We start from the raw sequence: 27,619 nt of genomic DNA on the forward strand, positions 1-27,619 counted from the left end.
AGCTCACACAGAAGGATCATCTCAGTCTAGGGCAGATGGACAGAAGTGACTGGGTACTGACCCACAGCATCCAGGCAGGATCCAGTTAGTACACACACAGAAGCAGGAGCCAGAGAGGTATGGCTGCTGCAGGGAAGCCTGCACAGGAGGCTCGGCTGGGCTGGGCTTGTTTGGCACAGGTCTAAGCAAGCTGCTCAAGGAGCTGCCACGATCACTGGCTAAGGCCAAGGCTTCCTCTGGTAGAGCCTCCTCTTTTTTTTTTTTTTTTTTTTTTTCTGCTTCTGCCTTTGAACCTGTTTTGTCTTGCTTTAAGAGCATTGTCACCCGGGAGAAGGAATAGATTTCACTGTTGCTTTCCTTCTGAACCCTTCATATGTCTTCCTGGCCAATCTCTGAACACCCTCAAGTGTGAAAGTATTATACCAGCAAAAGAAAAAAAAAAAAACAAGAGAAAGTCCTTTTTTCTTTTCAGGTCTAAGATAAGACAGAAATTTTCATCACATATAGAATCTGACTGGAGGGCTGTGTTCACAGAAGTTTCCTTATTAAACTAACTATGCCATATCAGCAGCCTTCCCTGAAGGCTTGCAGAGCCTAATTGGAAGGGCTGTGTAGATGGAGCTGTCAACACCCTGCTCTATGGGAGACCCACCATCAGATTCTCTACCCCAGGTGACTGCTCCCTCTGAAGGTGACCATGGAAAGGATTATGCCCATAGCAACCATCCCTCCATAAACATCAATCAAAAGCAAGGCTGGTCCCTGCCCCTGTCCTTGCATGCCTCAGATGACCCACAGCTATCTTTTGGATGAGTGTCAGAGTACCAGGGAGATAGTTTCATATGCTCTAAACTTTCCCCAGACCTGACACTTCAGATTGAAAGAACAATGATTTGGCAATGTGGGAAATATAGTCTCCCTGAATGGGACAGAAAATGCTTCGGAGCTCAGAGAATGCCTTTCCGAGTCTGAGCCATTGGAGGCGAATTCAGGGTACAAGGGAGCCAGCCCTGGCACACGTGAACGAAGAGGATCTCTTACAGCAGAGGGGCACAGGCAGACTCTTTAAAGCAAGTGTCTGTGTTGCTGCTTAAAGCAGAATGAGCTGGAGGAGGGGACAGGAGAGGAGCAGAAATGAGAGGTGTGGGGGTCAGAAGATTGAGAATTAGAGGCCACTGTGAAGACTTTTGATTTTCTTCTCAGATACGGCAAGCTGAGGGTCACAGCCTGGGCTTGTCATTTTAAATGGGTCATTTGCGCTCCTGTGCCATGAATCTACACTAAGAGGACAATGGTAGAAGTAATAAAGGAAGTAATGAAGTATGGAAGTAGTGAAGGAATGAAGTAATGAAGCTACTAGTTAGGATGTAAAGGGATGATCAGGTGAAGGAGGTAGGGCTGACCTCAGGTAGTGAGAGCTCAGTTAGAAAGTACAGGAGGATTTGTGGCTAGACAGAAAATGAAAAAAGGACTAAGAAGAAGGGGCTGCCTCTGGCTGATGGAAAGCATGGGTTGGGGTGTCTCAGGTTGAAATGCCAACTGAGTAAGTAGAGGTGTCAAGTCAGCTGCTGGATATCCAAGTGTGGCATTCTGAGAGAGAGTATGTGTGTGATGGTTTGTATATGCTCGGCCCAGGGAGTGGCCCTATTAGAAGGTGTGGCCTTGTTGGAGTAGGTGTGTCATTATGGGTGTGGGCTTTACCACCCTCACCCTAACTGCCTGGAAGTTAAGTCTTCCACTAGCAGTCTTCGGACGAAGATGTAGAACTCTCAGCTCTGTCTGCACCATGCCTCAAAATCTGGATCATAGGTGAGCCATCCAATTCTGGATTGTAGTTCATTCCAGATATAGTCAAGTTGACAATCAGGAATAGCCATTAGAGAGAGGTCTGCACTGAAGATACAAACGTGGTCGTTAGGACCAGGAATGACCTCCGAGGAGAACCATAAAGGATAGAGGAGTCCAGACTCCAGTGGTCCAGGGATGGCCAGCTAATAGGAACAAGAAGAGGATAGGAAATAGAAAAGGAGATAAACACGTCAAGTAGGTCAAGTAAACTGGAAAATTCTTTTGGTTTCAGTAAAGAAGCCTCAGGTGGAGACTTGACTTGAAGAACAAGAAATTGAGCTGGCCTCAGAAAATTGTGCTGTGTAAAAAAGGAGTGCTCTGCTCTGTAATAGAAGATTTTGAGCTCTTTTTTTCCCCAAAAAAATATTTCAGTAGGGAAGGCCTAATGGAAGATGAGAGAGATAATTTACTGCAAACCACTAGACTGCTATCAGTTGAGTAGAGAAGAAAGCCATCTCTAGGAAGAAAACTTTGGTGATTGGCAGAATCCCTTCTGTTTTGTGACTAGATGTGAATTCAATTGTGTTGTGCTGATATTTTCTGAAGGGTGACCCAAGGTACAGCATGGTAACAATCTAGAGGAGTGCTTTAAGGACACATGTTGGAGTCAAGAGAAAGTTCTGAACCAAGAGAAAATTATGTGCCTTCTCCTCCTCTTCTTCTTCCTCCTTTTCCTCCTTCTTCCTCTCTCTCTCTCCCTCTCTTCTTCATCTCTCTCTTTCTCCCCCTCCCTCTCTCTTTCTCTCCCTCTCTCTTTCTCTCCCTCTCTCCCTCTCTCTTTCTCTTCAATTTTTTTGAAACAGGGTCTCTAGAAGGCCCTAACTCCCTATGTAAACCAGGCTGGCCTCAAACTTACCTCTACCTCATGAGCACTGCTGGGATTGAAGTAGCATGCACCATCATTCCCAGTCTAATTATATCCCTTCTGATGGGTGTTAATCATCAAATAAGTAAAATTATGTTATTGATGTCATGACAATTTTAAGACTGCAGTGGGATGGGCAAGATGGCTCAGAGGGTAAAGGCCCTGGGCACCAAACCTGAAGACCTGACTTGGATCTCCAAAATCTATGAGTTGTCCTCTGACCGCCACACTTGTACAAATAAATAAATATTAAAAGAAAAAGAAAGCCTACCATATCTCTAGTTAAACCCCCACTTATTTGGATTTCATAGTAATCCCAGCTCAGATAAACTAAACTAGCTTTCAAGGGCTATGTGGACAGGAGTTTAGGGGAAACACTGGGAAGCAAACGAAACAGCCAGGGAGTGAGGGGCCATGTTCTGCACAACAGCCCCCAAGCTCCACAAGAGCCCTCTAACACAGGTGATGTGACAAGCATTTCTTCTTCTCCGGCAAAGCTGGCAGCCTTTTGTCAAGTTTCCATTAGGAAGAACTGAGGATTCTTCTAGCAAGAACTCTCTCAGTTAATCTCTGGTTTACTGATGGTACAAACGGCAGGAATGAAGTAGACCAAGGCAAATGGTAAGGAATTACAGTGCTGACTGGTTCTGTAGTACATTACCATTTACCAAGAACTCCTATAGATTCCATATACATATGGCAAGCCTTTTGTGTTCTAGGCCTCTGGAAATTTAGCAGTGAAAAAAAAAATTCCCTCTCCCATTTAGCGTAAAGTGACTAGAACTTCTTTTTGCAAATAGAGAAATTCTAAAGGTTCATTAATACTTAGTTGTAGGGGCTGGAGAAATGGCTCAGTGGTTAAAAGCATGTAGGGCTCTGACAGAGGACCCATGTAAGTTCCCAGTACCCATGTCAAATGGCTCACAACTGCCTGTGACTCTAAATCCAGGGGAGCTGATGCTTTCTTCTGGCCTTTGTAGGCTCCGTGCTCACATGCACAAGCCCACACATGAACCCATAATTTAAAAAAAAAATTAAAAAAAAAAAACAAATTTCAAGTCATCAATTTTCTTCTAGTATACCTTCCACTGGAGATAAAATGTTATCACTAGGTTTTTTTTTTCTTTCTCAAAGCTTTTATATCCTAGCACTTGTATGCTACAATAGTGTCTTCATAGATGGAATGACTTTCCATAGTCAAGGCTTACCTCCATTAAACCTCATGGCCCTGTGTCTAGGAGAAGGGCCATCTCATGTTAAGAATACATCTGTACAAGGTTACCCTCCTGAACTGGCTGGCAGTTCTGTCTGGCAAATTATGTACTGCTGACACAACAGCTTGTCTACCTGGAATGTATCTATCGTCTATTTTTTTTTTTTTTTGTAAAAAAAAAAAAAAAAAAAAAAAACCTTCCTAACTAAAAATCTAATTAACCTCCTTTCATTTAAACCATGTTTTAAAATCAGACTTTTTACCATCCCTAGTGACTCATACAACTATAAGGAATTTTGAAGTTTTTACTCCTCCTGCCTTTAAGACTGCTTATCAATGCAAACTGGATATTGTGGCAGCTGCTATAGGCAGAGACATGTAGGAACTCTTCAGTGTATATGCGGAAGAGGTGAGGGGTTGTCTCCCTCTATTGAGAGAATACATTTGTAAAAATAAGTGTTACATAGGGTGCCCTGGGCCTTGCTTAGCTCTGGTAGTATTGTAGTTGGAAGATATGTCAGGTAGCAGTGTACTGCGTGGGCCTTGCCCTACAGATACGGAATACCTCATTCTCTAAAGAAAAGCTGCTAATACAAAGTCACCGAGGCATGTCCTCCTAATGCCCGGGCCTGTTTCTGGCCAGAGAATCATCAGGTCTAGGGAAAGCCAAAGACCTGAGCCCCTGAGGAAAGGGCAAAGGCCCTTCCTCCATTCCTTTGGACTACAGGACAGTATGCCCTTATGATCTCCTAGCTAGGACTGAAAAGGGTCTCAGGGAAAATGTACATCAGGATTTGGAGTGTTGGCCAAGAGGGAGAGCTGGCACCTCTTCCCTGACATAGATTTAGATGCTTGAAACACCTACGAGCCTAAGAGAGCAGACAGAGCCTAAGAATCCCAGTGGAGACTTGAGAACAGCAGCCCAAAAGTCTGTGTCCTCTTTTCCTGTGTGACAGGGATGTATACATTGCCATGTGAGTCCCAGGGGTGTTGAAAGAGAGCAGGGTGGCTGAGCCCCTCCCCTGCTTGTCATTATATCATTTTCTCGAGTCTTCCTCCTAACTAAACGCAGAGATGACACGCCAAGAGAAACCACACTGCCCACCCCTTCCTCCTAGAAGAAGATCGAGTACACCCCACCTATCTTTCTACTTCTAGTGTCCTACATTCCAAGGCTAGCCCATGCCGAGGAAGGGGGGAAAGTCAGAATCGGCAATGAGATAGTATTTTATATGAAAGGAATTCCATGTGACTCAAAATGACCAAGAAGTTATGCCATCTACCTAAAATATTTAGTGCTCTCGTGCCTGGTTTATTCAGAACTAATGATAGGGAAACAATCAAACTTTTAGGCGTTCAGACAGTTACGGAGTTGAGACTGTTCAGTGAAGCAGCCTCAAAAATCCAAGTCCCTCTCACTAGGTTCTCTGCCTTTTGGTGAAGTACCTGTAGCCCTGCCTTCCTCCTAACCATCTCAAAAACTATTATCTGTGTCCACCGCAGGGGACCTCAGTAAGTCATTTAGAATTTAGTCCCTCTGAGTGCTGGCATCTTCCTCTGTCAGGTGATGGGTGGCCTGTTGGCTCCTGGTACTGTTGGAAGTATATGCAAAAGCTAGGAGCTTTGATTCTCGTGATGGAATTTACTCGGGAATCTAGGTGAGAGGGCTAACTGGGCTGAGGGAATCTTATGAATATGTTTAGTGCCAGTAAAGATGGTGATCCAAACTGGCTTAGACTCAGTACAGGAGGTCCTCCATGCCCTTTCTTTCTGCATCCATAGATGCAAATAACAGCAGGTCAAACATCTGAACATGCTGCATGATATTGACACGTTTCCCCAGACAGTATACTATAATACCTATGTGTTATATTCTTTGTGATGTACAGGAAGGTGTATATAAGTTGTGTCCTAGAAGCACTCCCCAATAGATACCGAAGGACACTGTGTATTTAAATCAGAAAGAAGTTATTAGGGACAGGGAAGGTAGCACGGGTGGCCCCAAGACTTGACTTGCTAGAGAATGAATTTTTGGAAGACCTTCTTGTAAAGAAAATGACTTGAAGTTTCAAGTAGAGGCCAATAAATGGGAGATGGCCAGACCCCAGGGGTATAACTTCCTTACAGAATGCTGGGTATCCGCAGTCTGTCTTCCTTACATGGGGCAGACAGTGGAGGACTAGAAAGCAAATGCACAAGTATGGTAGAGAAGCATCCTTCCTGGACAGAGGTGCTAACATCTGGTGAGCGTCTCTAGGAAGATGGCAGCAGAGTAAACTTTTAATCAGGGTCAAGCCTGCTTCCATAATTTGTTTATGGCTGAAATTGCCCCTCAGTGGGTTTCTAAGGCACATTGTGGATATATGGGTTCCCTCCCTGCAGTGATCTTCATCAGATCCTCTGGGGTTTCTGGGGACACACAGGACTTGCTAAGTGAGTCCAGACCCATTATTCAATTCCAGTGTTTGGATTTTATGTGGTGGGGGAGGGAGCGCTGGTGTTTGACAGTTTTTCTATGTAGCTCAGCAAACACTCTACCTGGACCTCCCAAGTCCGAGTACCCCATCACAGTGTCTTTTATGGCGACAACATTCATTAAAAAAAAAAAAAAAAAAAACTCTGAAAAAAATGGGTCCCTAGCACCACAGGTTACATGTGGCACCTTGAGAAGGTGTTGGTTGGCTGAACACACTTTACAGTCTGCTGGTGTGGTGGCGAGCCCAGTAAAGATGCTGGGTCACTGCACCCATAAAGGCTGCTGGGTTTCCCTGGCCTCAGTGCAGGGGATCCTCCAGCATACCCTCTGCTACATAGGACCTGGCCCCTGTGGGTTATCAGCCGCAGAGTTCCACCCTAGAGATCCCTGGAGGCACAAGCATCAGGATTTGGAGTGTTTGTTCTTGACCATTGAAGATGAGAAAATCCAGATGTTTGACTGGTTTTAAAGATGCCTTCTCCATCTTTCAATGAAATATTTAGTTTTGGAAAATAACACTATATGAAGAGGGGAGATGCTGCTTTTCTTTATGGCAAAAGTAAAAATAGTTTTCCTTTTCCTGCGCTGTGAAGTTATTTCTAATTTCCCTTGATATAGCACTAATACATAAATGGTCCCCACCACCACCACCACCCCTCACTCCCTCCCACCCCACCTGCAGCCAACCCAAGATACTTTTAAACAAAAAGGAATGACCTGGAAGTCAATTATTAAACCTTGAATACCCTACACATTCTTTTAATTTTTTTTTAAAGAAATGTGATTCTTTTATTCTGCTGTTTTCTCCCTCCCTCCCCCGGGATACATTGGTAGCTGCCATGTTTTAAATATTGACAAGATAAGATAGTTTTCTGTTTATACCAGCAGTCGTCTGTCTGTGAAATCTGGACCAATCAGAACGCTGGATTTCCTTTCTCAGCGATCCATCAGGTTCATAATGTAAGGCTACGAATGGTTGTTTTCTCTTCCTGAACTTGCGCTTTGTAGTGTGTCGCAGTGTCGTGTCACTCTCCCGAGGTACTATGTCCCAGCAATGCGAAAACTTTGTAATGTCTGGTGGCTTCTGAGGTGCTTTGTCTCTTACACTTCATGTGCTTTGTGACTAGGTGATGTGTAAACAGCTGTCCTAAAACCAGAAACATACTTGGTCTGGAAATACAGTTACAACCTGTCCTGTCTGAGTTTTGGCTTCCAGGTGTCTGTCCTAACTTGCTCTTATAAGGAAAAGGACAAAGGGTAAATTGATACATAGAGAAACATGTATATATCAGTGCCATTCTCCCCATTGTGTACTTTGTGTCCACGATCTATTCAACCCTTTGTGTCTGGTAATTCTTAAGGATACATGCACTTTATTTATGAGAAATACTTGACTTGCATGAGATGCCCTGCAATTGATGCAAATGTCAGGGGAGAAGAACGGAAGGGGTCAGGGTAGGGGGGTGGGGGAGCACTCTCACAGCTTTAAGGTGGTTCTCAGCCTTTTTGCACTTGCCCGTACTGAATTGATCTTTACAATGCATGCGAAATTATGACCTATTTTATTATGAGCTGCTTAAGATTCAAATAGTCATGTCTCACATTTGCATATGTTAGGGAAAAAATTTATTTGGAATGTAAACATTCTGGCATAGATTTTTAAGTTTATACTTTAAAATACAATCCTACCTTCACATCCCTTGAAACTTTTTCTCCATTGTCTAGCCTGTTGTCTGGAAGCTTGAGACATTCGGTTGAGAATCACTGAAAGTTCTTGGGGTGGCATGCAAAGGCCCTCTGGTGGGGGGAGGGTGTCATTATAGGCACATTCATCTCCCTGTGCATGGGACTTCCGGTTCTTGAGAACCACCATCTAAGCATCGCCTGTCCTGGTACTCTGTGACCCGGAAGTCCTCCCAAGCACACAGTGCTAACATCAGCTTCTAAGTGTTCAGCAGTGGCCATCTCTGCTCCTCCTCAGTAGCACACATTCAGCAGAAACAACCACACAACAAGGGCACTGTTGGTAGCTCTTGAAGACCTTTCCAACCAACTACTGCAGTGGTTTTCTGCAGCAGGCTTCCCCCACACATGAACGTTGGTAAGAGACCCTCCCAATGATCATCCCCAGATGACGCACGTACGTATTGTTCACAAGAATAGAACTCTCTGTGGCACGCTGGACAGCCCTAATGACTGCAGGAGGTAAATATCATCACTTACATATGCTTGGGTAGCCCTTCTCTGAAGCCCGTCAGAAAGTTAGACCCCAAAGTACCAATGGTCCCTTGAGATCCTGTTAGTTTTCCATTAGATGTTCAGAGGAAATAGAGAATAATGTTTGTGAATATCCAAATCTAAATTTATAAGCAGGTAGGTGGGAATAGTTCCAAGCAGAAAAGATTTAAAAGCTTCTATTTAAAAGGAAAAAAAAAACATCAATTAAGTCTCAATTTTAAATTAAAAAAAAAGAATTATACAAGGCTCAGAAAATATCCTCCCTCTCTATTAATGTTAGAAAGCTATGTCATAATCAAGGCCTTTAATCATTTGCTAATATCCCTGGGAGACCTTTTGCTTAGAAGAAAATTAAAAATAAGAAAACACTTCCCCACTGTATTGTCAGGACATGCAGAATATGAAATGTTCGTTTTTGCTACGTGAAGTGGTCTCTCTTAGAACTTTCCCTAGATGTCAGGTTGTACTAACTTGTAAAATAGCACAGAATCCAAAAGTTACATTTCTGAGTCATTGCTCTAATAAAATCTACTGAGAGGAGTCTGTGAATTTTACATAACTAAGTACATTTACTGGTATTATATTTTTCAGTTAGTGGTATAAAATTAAGTTTAGTTTAATTGCATTATTATATTTATTGTCTAAATTATTAGTCCTTCAAACTCATCCAGAGTATGAATTAATGGTTGGGGTTTGAGAGATGCCTACTGGAGAGAATCTGCTCCATTTGAAACTCTAATATCAAATTATATTTTTCTATAATATTACAAGGTTGAATTTTTAGTTAAAGTGCTAATTGGTGATGTATATTTTCTCTTGCTTAATGGATACCCTTCATTGTATTTATTTTACAATGAAACATAAAATGCCTTAATATATATATATATATATATATATATATATATATATATATAATAGGCACCTAGCATTTTACATATTTGTATATTTTACATGTGTGTATAAACATATAGCAGGTACCAAGTAAATGAAGTTTTAAGCCATGACTAAATTGTTAGCATATTAAGATCATCAACCTAGAGAGCTTTTTCTAAGTATTCTAAGGGCCAAAGAAAGAGCTCAAAGACACTTATTAAAAGTTATTTGGCTCGTCTTAGTGTATCTTCTGTAATTACCTGAGGAAGCCCTCTAAAGAAACAATTTTAATTCCGTCAAATGTCGAAGTGGAACTTTTCCTCCTTCTTTGTTATTCTGATCAGCTATCATCATTGCATCATTGTTTCCAAGGTTAGGCTATTTCTCATTTAAAAAGAGTTTTCACTGTAGCCATTTCAAAAGACTTCTTAGGTCTGTTTGATTTTTTTTTTAATTATGATTAATTTTTAGTTAGAATTTTAAACTGTAAAATTATCCGATTTAACTTAAGACACTGGCCTGAACAAAGACAGATATTCTCTGTATGAATCTATAGCCAGCTCTTCAAGAGCTAACCCAAGGATTCACCACTGAAATTATTTTATATGTGCAGCAAAAATTCTCCTGTATTTTTTCAGTCTTTTCTGCTACTGCACAAAGATACTCAGCCCAGCTCCTCCCAAGCTCCTTCCTGCTTTACCTCAGGAGTGTTGCATCCTAAGGCACCCTTGTTCTCTGAACTCTTTTGTGTTTCCTGGCAGCCAAGGAGCATCACTGAATCCTAGCTCAAGGCCAAGGTCATTCCCATCTTTTTTTTTTTTTTAAGCAGCTTCGATCATGCATCTATTTAATAGTGGGATGGACTGGGATGACAGGGACCTGCTCTCAGAGAGCTTACAACCTATATGAGACAGACACTCCCCCCTCACCCTCCCCAAAAACCCACTACAAAACATATTTACAAAGCGAAATACATACAAATAAATATACATATGAATGACAGAGGAATACTAAGAAGTATTGTGTTAACAACTGATGACTGACTGACTGACCCAAGTCATTTCCATCTTTATCTATAGGATATTATACTAAATCCAACTGGAGTCCTTCGGTTCACATTAACTCTAAAACAGCCACTGAGCATCAGAATTCCTCTAAATACTCATACATACGAGGTGTTGGGGGGAGTGGTTTTGGTTTTTCTTTCTTTTTTTTTTTTTGAGAGAATATTGAATTTCCAGGAAGAAAAAAAAATATTTTCTTATAAATTCAATCCAAAGAACACCTTGCTTTCTGAAAATACGTTTCTGGAAATAGCACTAAGCATGACAAAACTCAGAGTCTGTTTCCAGAAAGGTCGATTCAATTCCTGTGGTGAATTTTAAAATATTTGGACTGGAGCAACATTTCAAGAGTACAATGAAAATAAAGTAAAGATTATTTTCCCCTCCCCTATAATTATCTTCCCCCGTAACTTCTAGCAGAGGTGCTATCAAATCACTCTGGATTCGAAGCAGGTGGTTTGTGACTTTTGGACCAAATGGAAACATAGGAGAGCAGTTGATGGCGCTGTCTAAACAGTTACGTGGAATGTGCCACGCATTTCTTCATACGGCGACCAAGTGATCTTGGTGATTACCAACAGAGAGAGGGTGCTTGGGTTTGTGATCCCCAAAATGGCCTTTACGATGCCTCTGGATGACATAAAGGTTTTGACCAGCATTTGGCTTGCAGCTCTGCTTTAAACCTCCAGACCCATAGTCATGTTTAAACATGAAAGTACGTGACCCAGTTGACAGTGAGAGAATGAATCTGTACATGATCTGCATGCCTGACCTACTAACCTGTGGAGCATCCCCACTCCCCAGTATTACCGCACCCACTCCTGCCCCAGCTTTATCCCCAGACCTTCCCCTACAGTAGCACCCCCAGCTTTTGCCTGCCAAGCTCTGCCAGGGTATACCTCAGCTAGCTACAATAGGGCTCATGTGAAGTTCTATTGCTCGGTTGAGTTGTCGTGTCAGCATTGGTTCAGAGGACCTTTCGATGTCACCCAAATCTTCCTTTTGTATCATTTCACAGAGTTGCGTGCAAACTCCTGTTGTTCTGTTAACGGCATCACCTGTGACTTAAGTGTACAACACCTGTTTGCTATGTCATTGTTGCTTTCTCAAGGGAACACGGGAGGGAGAGAAGTCGAATGGGGAAACTGAGGGATGTTTGCTAGATTTGGGGAGAGCTTTGAAGAACTCATAGCTGCCGCGCTTCCAGAGTCATAAAAGGTTCTTATGCTCAGCTTAAAAATAATAAGGAATTCCTCAGAGCATTCAGGTTGACATCTGCATGGGTTTTTAAGGGCAATGCATAGCCAGCTTTATAAAACTAGAGAAATAATAAGTCAGACATTTGAGAGAGAGAGAGAGAGAGAGAGAAGCAAAGGTCAAAAATATAAAATCAGAGAAAAGCTTAATCTTGAAGTTAATTGCAGTCCATTATTACTTTTACAAATAATTCATATAAAGATAAAATTTTATAATGAGCCAGGAATGGGCCATAAAGTCAGGGGGAGAAGTGTTAATGTTAACGTTATAGTTCTTAAATGTTATGCTATGTTTTAAGTGATAAGTGTCAAGACATCCGAGACTAGGTGGAGCAGTCAATACAAGCCAGCCACCAACTAGAAAAAATGCAGATAATGGCTGAGAACAGAGCAAAGGCATGCGGTGTTCTCATTAGACACATGTTCCCAGGAGGAGCTGAAGGCTGGACACAGTGCTAGCCAGGCTCACCTGTGATGCCAGGTGACCCACATACAGAAGACATGTTCCAGGTGCACAGCTGTGACAAGGCCTGAGCATTTCTACAGGGCTCACAATTTTTGTACTTTTTTTTTCTTTTTTCTCAAAGCCAGTTAGAAACATCCAGAAGGCAAGGCCCTTGTCTCCTGCTTTCTATCTTTGGTAGCTCCCTCTGTCCCATCTGACAGAATTCTAAAGTGTACAGAGAGCATGGCGCTGCTGGCCCTCTTCTCCCAGACACGCACAGATCTGAGCCTTTCCTGGAGGCCCTAGCTTCTTAGCCTTTGGGATTTCTACAGCCTTTCAAGGGAGCTAGTGAAAGCTACACACTTCCTTTTGCTCCGAAAACGAACATCTGAGCATATATAGACTCCTTGAAATTTCTCCCCAGAAATCCCACAGTGTGTCAGGCCTTTTAGCTAGGACTCCATGAAACTTAGTTCCCCAGCCAAACTTTATTTGTTTTGGGAGCTTGTTAAGGACTTCTTATATGCTTCCAACACCTGAGGAAAATAATTTCTCCTAAATCTTGAAGAACAACCAAGTCAAAATAGAGAAGCTCTGGGGATGCTTTTTATAGGTTAGTCTTAGTTGTGTCCATTTGAGAACAAACAGCCAAATTTTGAGAGAGCAGAATCCTTAGCAAGGAAAAGAGGAAGAAACACTCCAGCTACGACATATAAATGAGATTAGAGTCAAGAAGAGCCCTGCCAGGGTAGAGTTTTGACTTTATTAATGTTTGTATTAAACAAATGAAAGTGACAAAGAAGATGATAGAAGGCCCTGTTTTAGGTCAGTTTTAGTGGGTATATATGTCATAGGACACAGCATCCTATATCACATGCCTCACATATATGTCCATGTCCATACACAAGCAGACCTGCATTCCCGAGTGCGGGCTGCTGTCATTCTGAAGAAGGCAGCTAAGTCCATCCAAGGCCATCACAGAGACGCTGCACCTATGCAGCTGGATTCTGATGAGGGGAAATTAGCTGTCGCCCATTAGTAAATGTTTATTTTAGCATTTTGTTTAGTATCTTATCTATAAAACCTTCCTCCCCAGATATACGAGTTTTCAGAGTACATGATAATGTCCTGGGAACTGAAATTAATGAAAGTATGGATTTTTCTAAAGCAAAAGCATTTCAAACTGAAATTTCCAGTCAATTAAAAAAAGACAACCCAAGGATATTCTTCCGTTGTAACAGAATATTAAATATTACGGATTGGTAAATCAATTGCTAAAATGTTCATGTTTTGTTTTTAAAATTAGTTAGCCTAGGGTTTCATTCTGAAAATAGGATCATTTTGACTTCTTCATACTCAGCTTTAGGAAACACAATGCTCACTAATTCACATAGAAACAAAATAATCGATATTTATGCGCACACAATACACTCCAAGGCATTGCGCATTTTCCGCTCAGGTGTGCTAAGTAAACCCAGGCTAGCTAGAGAGAATGAACCTGCTTACTGCTTGTGCTGCCTCTAAAACAAATGTCATTTCCAGACAGGGGACTGGGGGGAACCTTCCATCACCTTGCGACCTCCTAATGAAGCCACAGCCTCAACTCCCGTCCAGTACTGGCAGCATCACCCGGAAAAACTCATCTTCCAGTCATGTGACTACAAAGCCTTTGTAAGTTACCCTAGATTCGGTGTTGGGGCCCAAGTTGGGACAGAGGATGTATTCCCTGGTTAGTCTGCATTCATTGAAAATGTACCAAAATGTCCATCACTGACATTTCTGAAGGGTTTTCTTATTTTCCCTTCCTGAAAATGTCTAGATAACATGAGTTTTGGGACCCCTGAAGTCCCGATAGCCTGAGTTTTGATCTATGTCTCTGTATAAAGGTGTGTAGTTTAAAAGCCATGTGATAAAACACAACTTATTTATTTATTTGTTTATTTACTTATTTATTTTCTGTGTAGCCCTGGTTGTCCTAGAACTCACTGTGTGGAACAGGCTGGCCCTGAACTCAGAGATCCACCTGCCTCTGCCTCTGCCTCTGCCTCCCCAGTGCTAGGATTACAGGAGTGTACCTCTGCCACCCTGCTTGATAAAAGCACAATTTAAAATAGAATGATTGCCTAGCATTCCCTGTGCCCTGGGTTCCACCCACAGCTCCATAGACAGAAAGTAACATCAAAGGGAGGTGAATACACCTGCAGCAGATAGCCATGTTTGCTGACTGACCTCAGAACATCAGATCTGCCACTTTATATAAATGCAAGATTCCCTCCATTGCCCTCAAGGATGGGATTGCAATACTGGTATGGTTTGGTTTAGTTTGGTTTGGTTTGGTGGTGTTTTGTTTTTCTTTCTTTTTCTTCTTCCAGGGTGAAGGGAATAGGTGCTTATTACTGATTATTCAACAAGTCCTGTAGGCTTTGGAACGGATGATGGTTGTCATGACTACAGGGAGGAAAAAGATGGCTGAACCTCACTAGAAACTGACTCTCTTTAAAAGAGATGTTTTGATTAGGGCAAACTTTCCAAAAAAAAAAAAAAAGTAAAAAATAAGGATTTGGCTGAGATGTTTTCCTTAACAATGCAGACACCTTCCGGTTATCTCCTTCCAGGCTGGGCTTACCTCACCCTGCTGTCTCCCTCCCTTGTGGTTCATCTTGCAACCCTGGATTTCTTTCAACAATTGTCCGAAAACTGTTGAAATGGCAGCCTCCAAAGTTCAGCCTTTGGCTTCTGAGGCTTTCTCACAAGGCCTTAGGCAAGCCTCTTCAACCTAGCCTTCCTCCTTCACATGGGCCGGTACTCTCCCGGTCTTCAGGAAAGATGCCTGAGCCAAGTGCCACCATGTGGGTGGGGACACTGTCTTCTAAGCTCTTCCACAATCCTTACCATGGTTCAGATGTTCTAAGGGTGCTGAAGAGAGGTGAAATAAAAGAGCCAGCTGAAATTTCAAAAAACTGACAAATGAATTGATCTTTTTAAATGGGGTGGGGGGGAGAAGGACAGACACAAAGGACATTTTGCTTATAATTCTTTGCCCCAATCAGAAGCTAGAGACTGAGTGTGAAATATATAGCAGGAATCCATGATTTGGTCACATAGCAGCAAAGTGGCGTATGATTCTGGGACAATTTTCCTCTCCTCCATCTGTCCTGTCCTGTGTCACTCTGCACTAGGGAGTCATCTCTGTCCCTATAAAATGAGAATGACACACATTCTCAGATGGATGGAGCACAGGGCACACAGCTGTAAAAGTTTTTTTAAATGTCCAGGACTGCATCTTCTGCTAAGAACAGCCCCGCTTTAATTACCTATGCTGCAGAGTAAGCCTAAATGGGGGCCACGTCGCCTCGCTCCTCAGCTGTCGCACACAGCCCTGCAATTACACTGATACTGGCATGATTTATTTTTGCAGACATTGCTGCCTCCAGAAAACAAAATGGCAAAACATTTTTAGATACCCCCATTTTGCAGTTAAATATGATTTGAAAGATGACATCTTTAGAAAAATGCCGTAACTTTTACGGAGATCAATTCATAGCTTTCTGAAGTCATGGCTCACTTTGTTCGTATCCTCTGCATCCGTAAGGATTTTAAGTTATCAGCAATGCACAGCCAAGAAACCTAGCCAGTAGCCTTGCCTACAGTGTGTTTTTAAATCATTACTCATATTTATCCTCCTGTTTTAATATGTCATTCCAATTTGTGTGTGTGTGTTTTAGTATTTAGGTTCTATGCTGATAAAAGAGTTGAGGGGAACAGAATCAACACAGGACGCTTGTGCAAAGATGCGGGTGAGTTTGCCAAACTGTTTTATCTTCGTAGCTGAAACACTAAGTACTGGGTGCACATGCAAATTGCCACCTTTCAGATCCCTGTTTTCTTCATGCGTTGGTCTGTTGATCACATGGGCGTTACATAAAAAGGTGTTTTGGTTTTGATGGTGCTTATGCTTGGGTTTATCTGGCAATCGTTTATGATAAAGTCTCTCTGATATATTTTAGACCACATTACATGTTGCTTTTAATTATTTTTAGAGAATGAAAGTTAACTGTACAAACACTGATCGCTCTCCAGATTGGAGTCAGGGGAATCTTTAGTCTATTTCAGGAAAACGTTTTAAGCACCAACTTGACAGTCTGAGAATGCTCACTGTAAAGGCTTTTCTAATGCAGCAAAACCCATCAAAAGCAGAGGGTACCACGAGGGTATTCTGTAAAGCTAACTTTGTTTATGCGGATTCTTCCCAGATGTTCTTGCTTTTCTTAAAATGTAAGAAGGGAGCCAGAGAGATGGTTTAGCAGTTAAGAGCACTGACTGCTCTTCTGAAGGTCCTGAGTTCAAATCCCAGCAACCACATGGTAACTTTAAACCATCCTTAATGAAATCTGACACCCTCTTCTGGTGTCTGAAGACAGCTACAGTGTGCTTAGATATAAATAACAAATAAAGCTTTTCAAAAAAAATTTTTTTTAAATGTAAGAAGAAAATTTGACTCTGAATGGCGTGAGACATTGGAGGGCAGTGGATATTGACAGAAATGCAATCCTGAATGCCCATGATCGGTGGCTGCTAGGACCCCGAGTTTATTTTAAGCAAAATACATTACACTTTTTCTCTCCTAAGACTCTCATTCTTGCTTCCTCCAGAGCCAACCTGTGGATAGTATTGAAATATCTAGCTATACTAACAATTTAAGGCTAACGGACCTGTTCCATACGACAAATAGTCAAAGTCAAATCTCAGATACTTAAAGAACGGGTCCTAGCTTTTATTTTTGCCCCCATAATCGTCGTTAATTTCATGTGAGTGAATAGTCTGTTTCAGAAGTAATGAAAAAGCATATACTTGAGCTAAAACAATTTTGTTTTATTTTACTTTTGATTTTTTTTTTTTTGAGACAAGGTTTCTCTGTGTAGCAGAGTCCTGGCTATCCTGAGCTAGCTAAATAGACCAGGCTGCCCTGCAAACTCACAGAGATCCTGCTGCCCCTGCCTCCTGAGTGCTGGGATTAAAGGCACGGGACACCACACCTGGTGAACTAAAACAATTTTAAAGATAGATGTAAAGTGTTTCGTGTTAATTTGGAACCAAATATATGTTGAATCTCCATGAAATCAAACGGTATACAATTGCTAGATCTTGAGTGTAGTCTGACCCTTGATGTGGCACTAACACATTTTAATCCTAGATGACCAAGTGCTGCTTTCTTGCCTTGGCGTCTTCTTATTCACTACAACAACAGCTGCTAATGCTGACTGATGACAGTGTGTCCTGCCGCACTTAAAATCCCCACTTAAAATGAAGACACCAGGTCACAGAGAGAATAGCTTGACAACCCAGACCTGAATTTAAGTCTGTCTGACTCAAGAGCATGAACCCTCCAAAAACACGGGGTCCCCTGGTTCTCCAAAGCCTCTGTTCTCATCCTTGGAGAATGACATGAGATCAGATGACCTTGTGAGAATTATCTGGTTCTATAATTCTGGGAATCCTGTATTTGGAACAGAAAATATCTGACCTAAATTGCCTCACCACTGAACAATGAGAAGAAGAGAAAAGTTTCCAACCATCCGGCCTCATGATGACTTCAGAGATTTCTAGGAGCCTGTGTAAGAAATGAATTTGGCATCGCTCAATTCATGCTATTACCTAAATTACCAGAGTGCACCTACTGCGGGGTTTTAGTCATCGTCAGCCTGGCAGTATGCATGGAGCATCCCTAAGATATACCAGATTTGTGATGTGAATGAAGATCAGTCAATTTCTCGAAACTGAATGGATCTAAAATCATATCCTGATAGCAATAGCAAAGCCAATCTAATAGTCTCAACAGAGAATAATCGAGTTAAAGACTTTGTCTGTGGCCTAAAATGAAACTTAAGGGAAAAAAAAATCTGCCTATTTAAAAACCATTTCTCTGTCCTTTGGGGCATTTTTTTTCTGGTTTGCCTCCCTTTTGTGTTTATTTTCGATCATTTACAAGAAAATTGCAAGTTCACTGCTTCCTAGAATGTCACAAAACCTTATTTGCTATCTTGATTAAATAAATTTCAGGTCTTAGATACAGTCGCCCGAGTTGCATTGGCTGGAGCCCTTCCTTCCAAGCTGAAAGTGCAGATTAGAGCTGTTATCTGAGACTGTCGTATTGTGTGAATTAGAACTTTCACCGGCTAAAGATGGTGTGAATTTCAACTGTAGTTCATTTTCAGTCTGAAGCCAAAGATGTTGTTTTCTTTGCTGTTACCTTGATGGCTGTCTAGCCTCACGTACCAATATGATTGAGTTCTTGCCAGGGGACAGACTTTAGGACATGAGTGTTCTTGAAAGCCAATGTACAGTAACAGTACTGGCCAAAGCACTGCAGACCAAAACTTAACTCAGTTTAAGAAAAAGAAGTTCTCCTCTTGCTACTATGCACTTTGGCCGAACTGAAACCTTCTCTGTAAGAAGTGAATCCGTCTGTACCAACTTAGAGAAGTGTTTTCATAAACGCTGTTTGCTAACAGAGATGCCTGAGGTCTGGCTTTTATGTTCACTACACTGACCATTCCCTGGAAGGGAGCAACACGCAAGCACGTGACTCTCCTGGACTGGTAGAAGCATCACCTAAGATGTGTCTTTAAACTGCCACCAGCCTCCAGCATCCTGATAAATGACCCTGAGAAAACAGTTGTGTTCTCCTGAAGTCAGTTCATTAGGGGCTGAGAATACTCAGCCCTTGCATGCCTAGCCCAAGAGAATTGCATAGTGTTTCATTTATTCCAGGAAGTAGGCACTGCCCTTATCTAAGATTCATGGGTCTGGAAGTAACTTGAATTACAATTCTTCTCATAGCTTTACATATACATAATGAGTATTTATGGGTTTTTTTTTTATTTCACATGCACCTTGTGATCAAAGCACAAAGATAACTTTATGCAGTGTTTTAGCATACTGTCGCTTTTTTTTTTTTATTGTGACCCATTGCACAAAGTCAGGTGTAGAATTTTCCGAATGCCTTTGGGTTGGCATCCAGAAAGTATCAGCATTTTAAGTGCCCTTAGGTTTTATATTTTTAGACCAGGAATGTTCAGTCTGTGCTGTGTCTTCAGCTTCCATATCAGAACACAAATGCCAGTGGAAGTTGAATAACTTGTCCCAGCAAGTTCCAGGCTCAGGCACATCCCAGATTTGCTGTGGGGTATCTAGTGTCTTGCATTTTATAATGGCTGGAAAGGTGGGCCCTTTATGTCTCTAAGAAAGTGTTTCAGGAATCCTCAAGTGCTGCATTGGTTAGATTAAACCATCTGGATGCAGGTACCTCTCGGAATATGGGATAACCTCTAGTAAATTAACACAAGCTGACCTTTCAGCCACGTTCCTGTTGCATGCTTAGGGGTTGGTTTTCTCCCACAGTGCTCACTTTAGGACATTCATTCTTGCTTAGATTGAAGAATTCAGATTCTTCAATCTGAACAACTTCCACTTCTCAGAGGCATGGGGAGCATCTGGTATTCACAGCTAGTTCATTTCCTCATCTTAAACCCATCCATCCACCCATCCATCCATCTCTAAGGTCTCCTCAAGGTCTGAAATAGAAATAGTTTTCCTTTCTTTCCTGGTGTTTTATTGTGTGTATTATTTCAGTTTAAAACCTGTCACGATAAATTAACATGTTGGATGGTAGTTTACTTCACATTATTATACAGTATGGAATAATTTCTTTGTTTGCTCAGGTAAAACTGTCTTTTTTTCCCTCTTCCAAACAATCTTAAGATGTCTTTAATTAATAGAGTTGGTTTTTAATGGACTTTTTTTTAAAAAGCACACTTAGCTTTACAGAAAGACATTCAAGGAAGAGACAAATGCTTCTTGTATGCTCGCTCCCAAACTGTCTTAGTTAGGGTTACTATTGCTGCCATCCATCATTGAAGGAATCCAGGACAGGAACTCAAGCAGGGCAGAAATAGATGCAAGAGGCAAAAGCTGGTACAGATGCCATAGAGGGGTTGCTTACTGGTTTGCTTCACCTGGCTTGCTCAGTCTGCTTTCTTATAGAATCCATCCCAGGAATGGCACCACCCAAATGGGCTGGGCACTCCCCATCTAATTAAGAGAATGCCTTATTAATACATTTTCTCAATTGAGGTTCCCTCTTTTCAGATAATACTACTGTGTTAAGTTGACATAAAACTAGCCAGCACAACTGAACCCTTGTCAACTTGACACACTAACACATTTTTAAGTCATAACCTTTTCTTTCTTATTCTTCCCACCACCAAGATCACACATTAATATTATCATTATAATATATATAATATATCATATGTGATATGATATGTGTTATCATAATGTTATTATTCCAAATTTTAAAAGTCCCACTGTCTTTAAAATTCAAATACTTCAAGACTCACTGTCCTTAAAATCTTAAAATTCAGTCTCAACTGAGAACTCCTATACAATAAAATTTACATAAATCCTTTCTTGCTTGAAGGGAGAAGAACCAGGGCACAGTCACAATCTGAGCAAAGCAAAATCAAGCTCCAAAAATGTAACTAGCAATTATCTAGAGCTCATTCACAATCTTCTGGGCTCCTCTGAAAGGCTTGCGTCACTTTTCTGGCTCTACCTTCTACAGCAGCACACTCGAATTGTCTTCTAGACTGGGGATCTCTTCACCACTCTGCTACTGCTATTCTTGGTAGTCAACCCATGGTCCTGACATCTCAAAAATGGTGTGGTCTTCTAAAACTGTGCTACACTTTCACCAGTAGCTTCTCCTGGGGTCTCTTCAGACCACATGGTGCCTCTCAACTGCTCTTCATGACCCCCTTTCCCACCCTTCAAAACTTAGCACCACCTGGGTAACTCATATACTACCAAGTCCAGCTGCCAACATGAGGTACAACCCTTGACCATCTCTGGAACACAGCTTGTTTCTTGACTCCCAGAAAACAATTCCCAGATCACCTCAATGATGCTGGCCTCTTCTTAGTTAATCACAGCCAATTCTTCAGTTGACCAGATTCTTCACACAAAAGCCTCAGTCTTTGCTTCCTTCTGAAATCTCACAAACCAGGATTCCATTGTCTACACTGCTCTCAACATTCTTATCTTCCTTCCAAGCTTCTACAAAACAAACAGATCACTGAACTCTCAACACTCAATGGCTTTTCTAGCCCAAAGTTCCAAGGTCCTTCCACAATCCTCCCCAAAACAACATGGTCAGGTTTGTCACAGCAATACCCCACTATGGTGATACCAACTTATCTTAATTAGAGTTATGATTACTACGATGAAACATTTGACAAAAAGCAAGCTGGGAAGGAGACGGTTTATTTGGTTCATACTTCCACATTGTAGTTGATCACTGAAGGAAGCCAGGGCAGGAACACAAAAGGGCAGAGACCTGGAGGCAGGAACTAATGCAGAGGCCATGGAAGAATGCTGCTTAATGGCTTGCTTGTCATAGCTTGCTCAGCCTACTTTCTTATAGAACCCAGACTACCAACCTAGGGATGACACAACCCACAATGGGCTGGGCCCTTGCCCACCAATCACTAGTTAAGAGAATGCCTTATGGATGGATCTTATGGACACATTTTCCCAGTTGAGGTTCCCTCCTGTCAAATTACTCTAGCTTATGTCAAGTTGACATAACCTGGCCAGCCCACTAAACAACATCTTTGCATGCTCCTCCATTATCAACAGCTAAGTGGTACCTTTGTTACAACTGATGGACTCATATTGACACTGTGAAAACTCTTGCTGCTGTACACCCCGTATATCTGGACAAACTGACCATGGCCTGTGTCTACCATTACCATGCATGATAGTTTCTCTACCCTGCAGTTCTCTGGTTTTCAGAGCTGTTTTAAATTTACAGAAAGAAAAATGGTCCATAAATTACAGTGCTCACATACACTCCCCCTACAGTTGCTGAATTTACAGCTTCTCTTCTTGTGAAACTCCTGTGTTGGCACGATATATTTGTCACAATTAGGGCCAGTGTTCATGTTCAATATTAAGTAAAGTTTGTGGTATATATTAGAAGTCATCCTTCCTGTTAGCAGAGTTCTAGGACTCTATAAATATGCAACAATGTGTCTACCATTTCTTCGTGGTTGCTCCCATGATTTGGAAAGTGTACAGACGCTGTAAAAATATAAACATTCCTAAACAACTACAACATTTCTTCCCCTGGATGAAAACTCTGGATAATGTCCCGCTTTGTTCTCAGTGTGTGTAGAGAAGAATCAGTAGGAACTGGCTTTGAACCCTGATATTATTGAGCAAAATTGCCATGTCTGCTTTGTCTTTTTAGATTTTCTTTACTAAAAGCCCATCTGACAGGCTTTGGTACTAAGCCATAGTTTTGCTTCTTCATAATAACCAGGCTGCTCATTTCCTGTATTCTGACAGCTTTGCAGACATTCCCACTTAAGATTAGAAATACAAAAACATATACTACCGCCATGGGGGAGAGTCAGAAAAGATATCTCTTTAATCTTAACATAGTCATTTCATGCTGCCTTCTGTGTGAGTGGTTTAGCTAAATCCATGTTCTGAAACACGGGCTTCATTTCCTAATCAGTCCCTGGAGGGAAATTGTTAGTTCTAGGGTGCTAAATATGATGCCCTTCAGGCAGGGTTCCCCATAAAAGAGAGCCTTCTTTCCGCCTTCCTCACATGACACTGGAGAGATGCCAGCGGGGGAGGGCCCGTGCTACCCCTCACCCTCGACAGCAGGGATGGTGTGACATGCCCTTCTCTGTGGCACCTGCCTTATTGTGATTGTTAGATATGCACAGTTCCTGCCTCCATCACATCTCAAACATGCTGGCTTCTTCCTCCAAATGGTTGAGTAAAATTCATGGGAAGATTTTCTTTAGAATCTTTTTTTTTCCTCTACTGCAGCTCTGAGGCTGGTACCCCTTTCATTGTACTGGGTCTCTATGCCCATAGTATATAAGAGTATTCTAAGGTTTAGGAATCCTGGACTTTCATTTCCACTTTGTGAAGTCCATTTCTAAAATGGAGAAAACAAATGAAAAGAAAAGGTTCCTTACAAGATGACATATGTAGCTCTACAATTGTATACTTGGTTCAGTTGCCCCTAAATCAATTGGAAGTTGCTTTTTCAAACACAGGACTGAATTTTATAGAGCTCTAATTATATTACTTTGGCCATTGTGTGATTTGGGGTTTGTTGTGTGTAACTCCCATTTTGAAGATTTCAATGGTCGATGCGCTAAGACGTAGTTCTGGCCAACGTGAAGCTCTATTTAATTTTGCCTCTCTGGTCTTATCTGTGCCACCACCCCTGTATTTTACCTGGAGTTTAATCATCACTAAGATACAGATTCCTATCACTTCCCTAATTCGATTAAATATGCCATTAGAAAATGTAGGGCATTATATTCAATGTAGTACCCTCTGCAAACTTACTTTCTAGAATCTCATTGTTGGCAGTTAGCATTATTCACAGGTGTTTGTTTGTGATCTTGGAAATTGCTCTTTAAAGGGAGATTAAAGGAGGCTAGGCTAGAGTATAGGCTCAGTTGGTAAAGCACTTGTTTTGTAAGCATGAGAACTTTAGTTCAGGCAGATTTCCCCAGTACCCACAGAAAATGCCAGCCAAAGCAGCACAAGCCTATAACACCTGCTCTATGGAGGCAGAGACCGATCCCCCAGAGCTCAGCTTGCCAGCCTACCAGTCTAGCAGAATCAATGGGTTATAGTTAGAGACCCCGTCTCAAAAAAATAAGGTAGAAAGCAATTGAGGAAGACACCTAACGTTAACCCCTGGCCTCAACATACACACATGCTGTACACACACACACACACACACCAGAGAGAGAAAGGGAGAGATAGAAAGACACAGACACACAAAAATACACAGAGAGAAACAGAAAGACACAGACAGACACACAGACAAAACAGAGAGAGAGAGAGAGAAAGAGAGAGAGAGTGACAGAGAGACAGAGGCAGAGACAGACACACAGAGAGACACAGGCACACAAAAAAGCACACACAGAGACAGAAAGACACAGAGAGACATACAGACAGATAAAAACATACAAACACAGAGGAGTTAGAGAAGTAGAAGAGAGACAGAGAGGCAGAGGAGAACAAGAAGGTATTGGTGCCTGATTTTTAATGAGGCTAAGAGAGAATAAGAAAGTCAGAAATAGGCAGGCTCTCGGAGAGTGTTAAGATTTTGGAGTCTTTGTGCTTTCAACATGGGCCTCATTAGGTCTGTTCTCCTTAATTTGTATAATTTTTAAACTTTCAAGCTGGAAGGACCTCTAACGTGTGACTTTTCAAATATGTAGATTTCTGGATAGTAGTCTGTGCTTTGGTCTGCGCTCTGCCACTGTCTTTGCTCTTTGCAGTGCTTTCAAAGAAGCAACACCAGGAGGAAGCTGAAAGGGCTTTTTTTTTAAAAAAAAAAATTAGAATGTGTCCTTCCTTAAAAGGAACTGAAACTGAAGCTATGATTCAAAAGTTCAAAGCCACCCTGAGCTATGGAGCAAGTTCGTCGGTCTTTGCACAGATCCTTCTGAGAGAAAATGTCATCTGTAATGTTTGCAGGGAGAGCTGCAGTTAGGAAGCAGGCAGGGGCAAGCATATCAAAGGCTAAGTTCTGCTGTCAGCATTTCAGCTGAGGTTTGCTTTATGCACCATCACCTTTGGTGGGGGGAATCGTGGAATCAGGTCCCCACCTTCTTCTGAGGCCCCCTGGGCTTTTTATTAGGAAGACTAAGCCTATCACATAACTGACAACCACCAATGAGCCGCTTTCCAGTCACTGAAAGATGCAGAGGTTTATTTATTTATTTATTTATTTAGCCTTAATCACCACTCGTCTTAAAGTCTCTTTCTAAATATGTTTATTTTCATGAACATCATTGGCCACATAGGGCCAGCACCAGCACTTGGGAGGAGCAAAAATTCAAAGCTACCCTGAGCTATGTAGCAAGTTCAAGGCTCCGTCTCAGATAAATTTAAGTTCTCTTTGACCCAAATGTATTGTTACGTTTAATGTTCATTGTTTATCCATTTTACTACTGTCAGAATATCAGCACAGCAGCCTGGTGTGCTGGGCGAAGGGCACATTCTAAGATCTCCGAATATACTGGCACTACACGCTAAACACGGACTTATCTGGTGTAATCCTCATAATGATACAAAGAGGATGTTGCATTAACCATTTTAGAATTGAAGTAGCTGAGTAGAGAGGGTAGCTAGCCACAAAGCTAGGGAGACGTGGACGTAGGAGTCCAAGTGTATCCTCCTATGCCATTTTTAGGAGGTGTTTTGGGATTGGTTTGGTTGTTGTTGAAACATGATCTTACTGTGAAGTTCAAGCTAGGCTCCAAGTCTCAGATCTCCTACGTCAGCCTCCTGTTAGCAGAGACTACAGGCATGTGCCACTGCACCCGGCTGTCTTCCTGGGCTCTTGTGCTCTGTACTGGGAAGCCTTGCATAAAAAGGGTCACTTCAGTGGATCAGAAAATTCAGATGGACACATACACACACACACACACACACACACACACACACACAAACATACCATACATATACACTCACACAAATACACTCACGTACACACATTCAAACATACATACACATGCATACACACACTACACACACACATATATACACACTGCTGAAGTTGTTTTTACAAGTAATAGATTTAAAGACTCAATACAGGGCTATGGTGACAGCCAGTTTAGCCCATCAGTGAGAGATCTTATCTTAAAAAAGAAAAAATAATAATTAAATGTTAAGCAATAGAGTAAGGTAACTCTTGTGTACACATGTGTATACATATATACCACATGCACAAAAAATAAAAACTCAAAAAACCCAAAACAAGGTAGACAGCATCTGAGGAAGGACAGCCAAGTTTGCCCTCTGACCATGAATACCCCCCCCCCACACACACACATGTATGAAGACTCAGTAAATTGGCTTAAGCTAAAAAAAATCGTAAATGTTTAAGCCTTATTTTTTTAATTGCAAAGAATTGCAAAATAATTCTTCATTACCTGCTTCCAAAACAGAGAGCAGAAGGAAGAAATGAAAACAACTAATTTTACCACCTAGAAGTGGTAAGCACCTTCCTGCTGACACCTTGTTCACGCGTGCTCCCTCTGAGTCGTTCCTTAGGCCCTCCTGGGCATTGCTCCTTCTCTAAAACCTGGGAATGTTCTGTACCTGTTGTGTTACGGTCTATTTTAAACCACAGTTATATTTGGGAAACTTTTTTTTTTAAGTATTTCAGAAACTCTTCATCCTCAGTACTATTTCTGGTGGTTGATTACAATATTCCAATCCAGAGTTAAAACAATCTTTCAGCCAGTTCCCTGGGCTGTTGTGTCCAGTTCCAATTTAAAAAAAAAAATTATAAGCAGGTTCTTTGGCAAGTCCTGATTATGTCCCTAGAATAAGCCACTAAATGGCAAAGGGCATACCCATTTCGAAATTTTTCAGAACTAGTGCCAAACTGCCTTCTAAAAACTCACAAGCAGTGAGGGACCGTGACCACTGGTGGCTTTCAGCCTCCGGTGCTTGCTGTCTTTGACGCGCCCCTTCCTGTCACTGGGGACCTCGTGAGAAGCCAAGCATCTTCAGCATGCCGTCTAGTCTTTACCTACATCTATCTATTCTGCCTGTAACTCTGGTATCTCTTTAGGACTCTTTATTTCATGTGAAGAATGTTTTCAGCTCTTACAGCCCTCTGGAAACCATGAAAGGATTAAATAATCCTTGCTAATTGCTCTCAAGACCAAGAGCTGTAGCAAAATGCTAATGGCAGACTTTTTTTTTTTTTTTTTTGAAATCACTTGTCAAACTCGAGTTGATAAACTAGCTCCTCGGAATGAACGCAGGGTGCCGCGCAGCTCGGTTTACGTGCACAGCGTCACAGAGCAGTGCTGACAGTGACTCTCAATCAAACTGATCAACTGCGGTCGCACTTACAAAGTGTGGGCCCCAAACCTGCAGCGTCAGCAGCATCTGGAAATTTGTTAGAATTGCAAATGTGTGTGCGGGCCCCAGCCCACTTTGCTGAGCCTCTGGGAGTGGGTCCCCGTAATCAGTCATTTACTGGATTCATGATACCATCACAGAATTGAGATACACTCTGTAGGTGGAAAGCCACTGCCTTGGTCCCCTGGGCATTCCACTGAGGATCCTGTGTAGGTCAGCTGTTCTGGGTAGATGCCTTATGTCATTGTGCCTGGAAATTGGCCAGGCCTAGGACAGAGTTAAGGGCATCACTTTGGGCCATGCTAAATTTGGGCAGGACTTTATTTCTGAGTTCTTTAGCAGTTTGCACTCCAAGCAAG

The 27,619-nt window shown here is 41.8% G+C and overlaps 1 protein-coding gene across 10 annotated transcripts in view; it reads left to right on the forward strand.

The window, feature by feature from the left end:
- Anks1b (ankyrin repeat and sterile alpha motif domain containing 1B) overlaps positions 1-27,619 on the forward strand; it is a 1,085,844-nt gene that overhangs the window by 1,020,603 nt on the left and 37,622 nt on the right. For 4 of the 10 annotated variants that reach the window (XM_085843088.1, XM_085843093.1, XM_085843092.1 and 1 more), the window contains 2 exons: positions 13,821-13,949; positions 16,004-16,075. In XM_085843088.1, coding sequence (XP_085699214.1) covers positions 13,821-13,949; positions 16,004-16,075 — 201 coding nt within the window. Of the gene's footprint in view, positions 1-7,287; positions 7,363-13,820; positions 13,950-16,003; positions 16,076-27,619 lie in introns of all 10 variants that reach the window. The other 6 variants (XM_085843084.1, XM_085843086.1, XM_085843087.1 and 3 more) reach the window with 2 other exon arrangements.

Source organism: Mus caroli, unplaced genomic scaffold, assembly GCF_978045245.1.
Source record: "Mus caroli unplaced genomic scaffold, Mus_caroli_1 scaffold_9, whole genome shotgun sequence".
Classification (NCBI taxonomy): domain Eukaryota; kingdom Metazoa; phylum Chordata; class Mammalia; order Rodentia; family Muridae; genus Mus; species Mus caroli.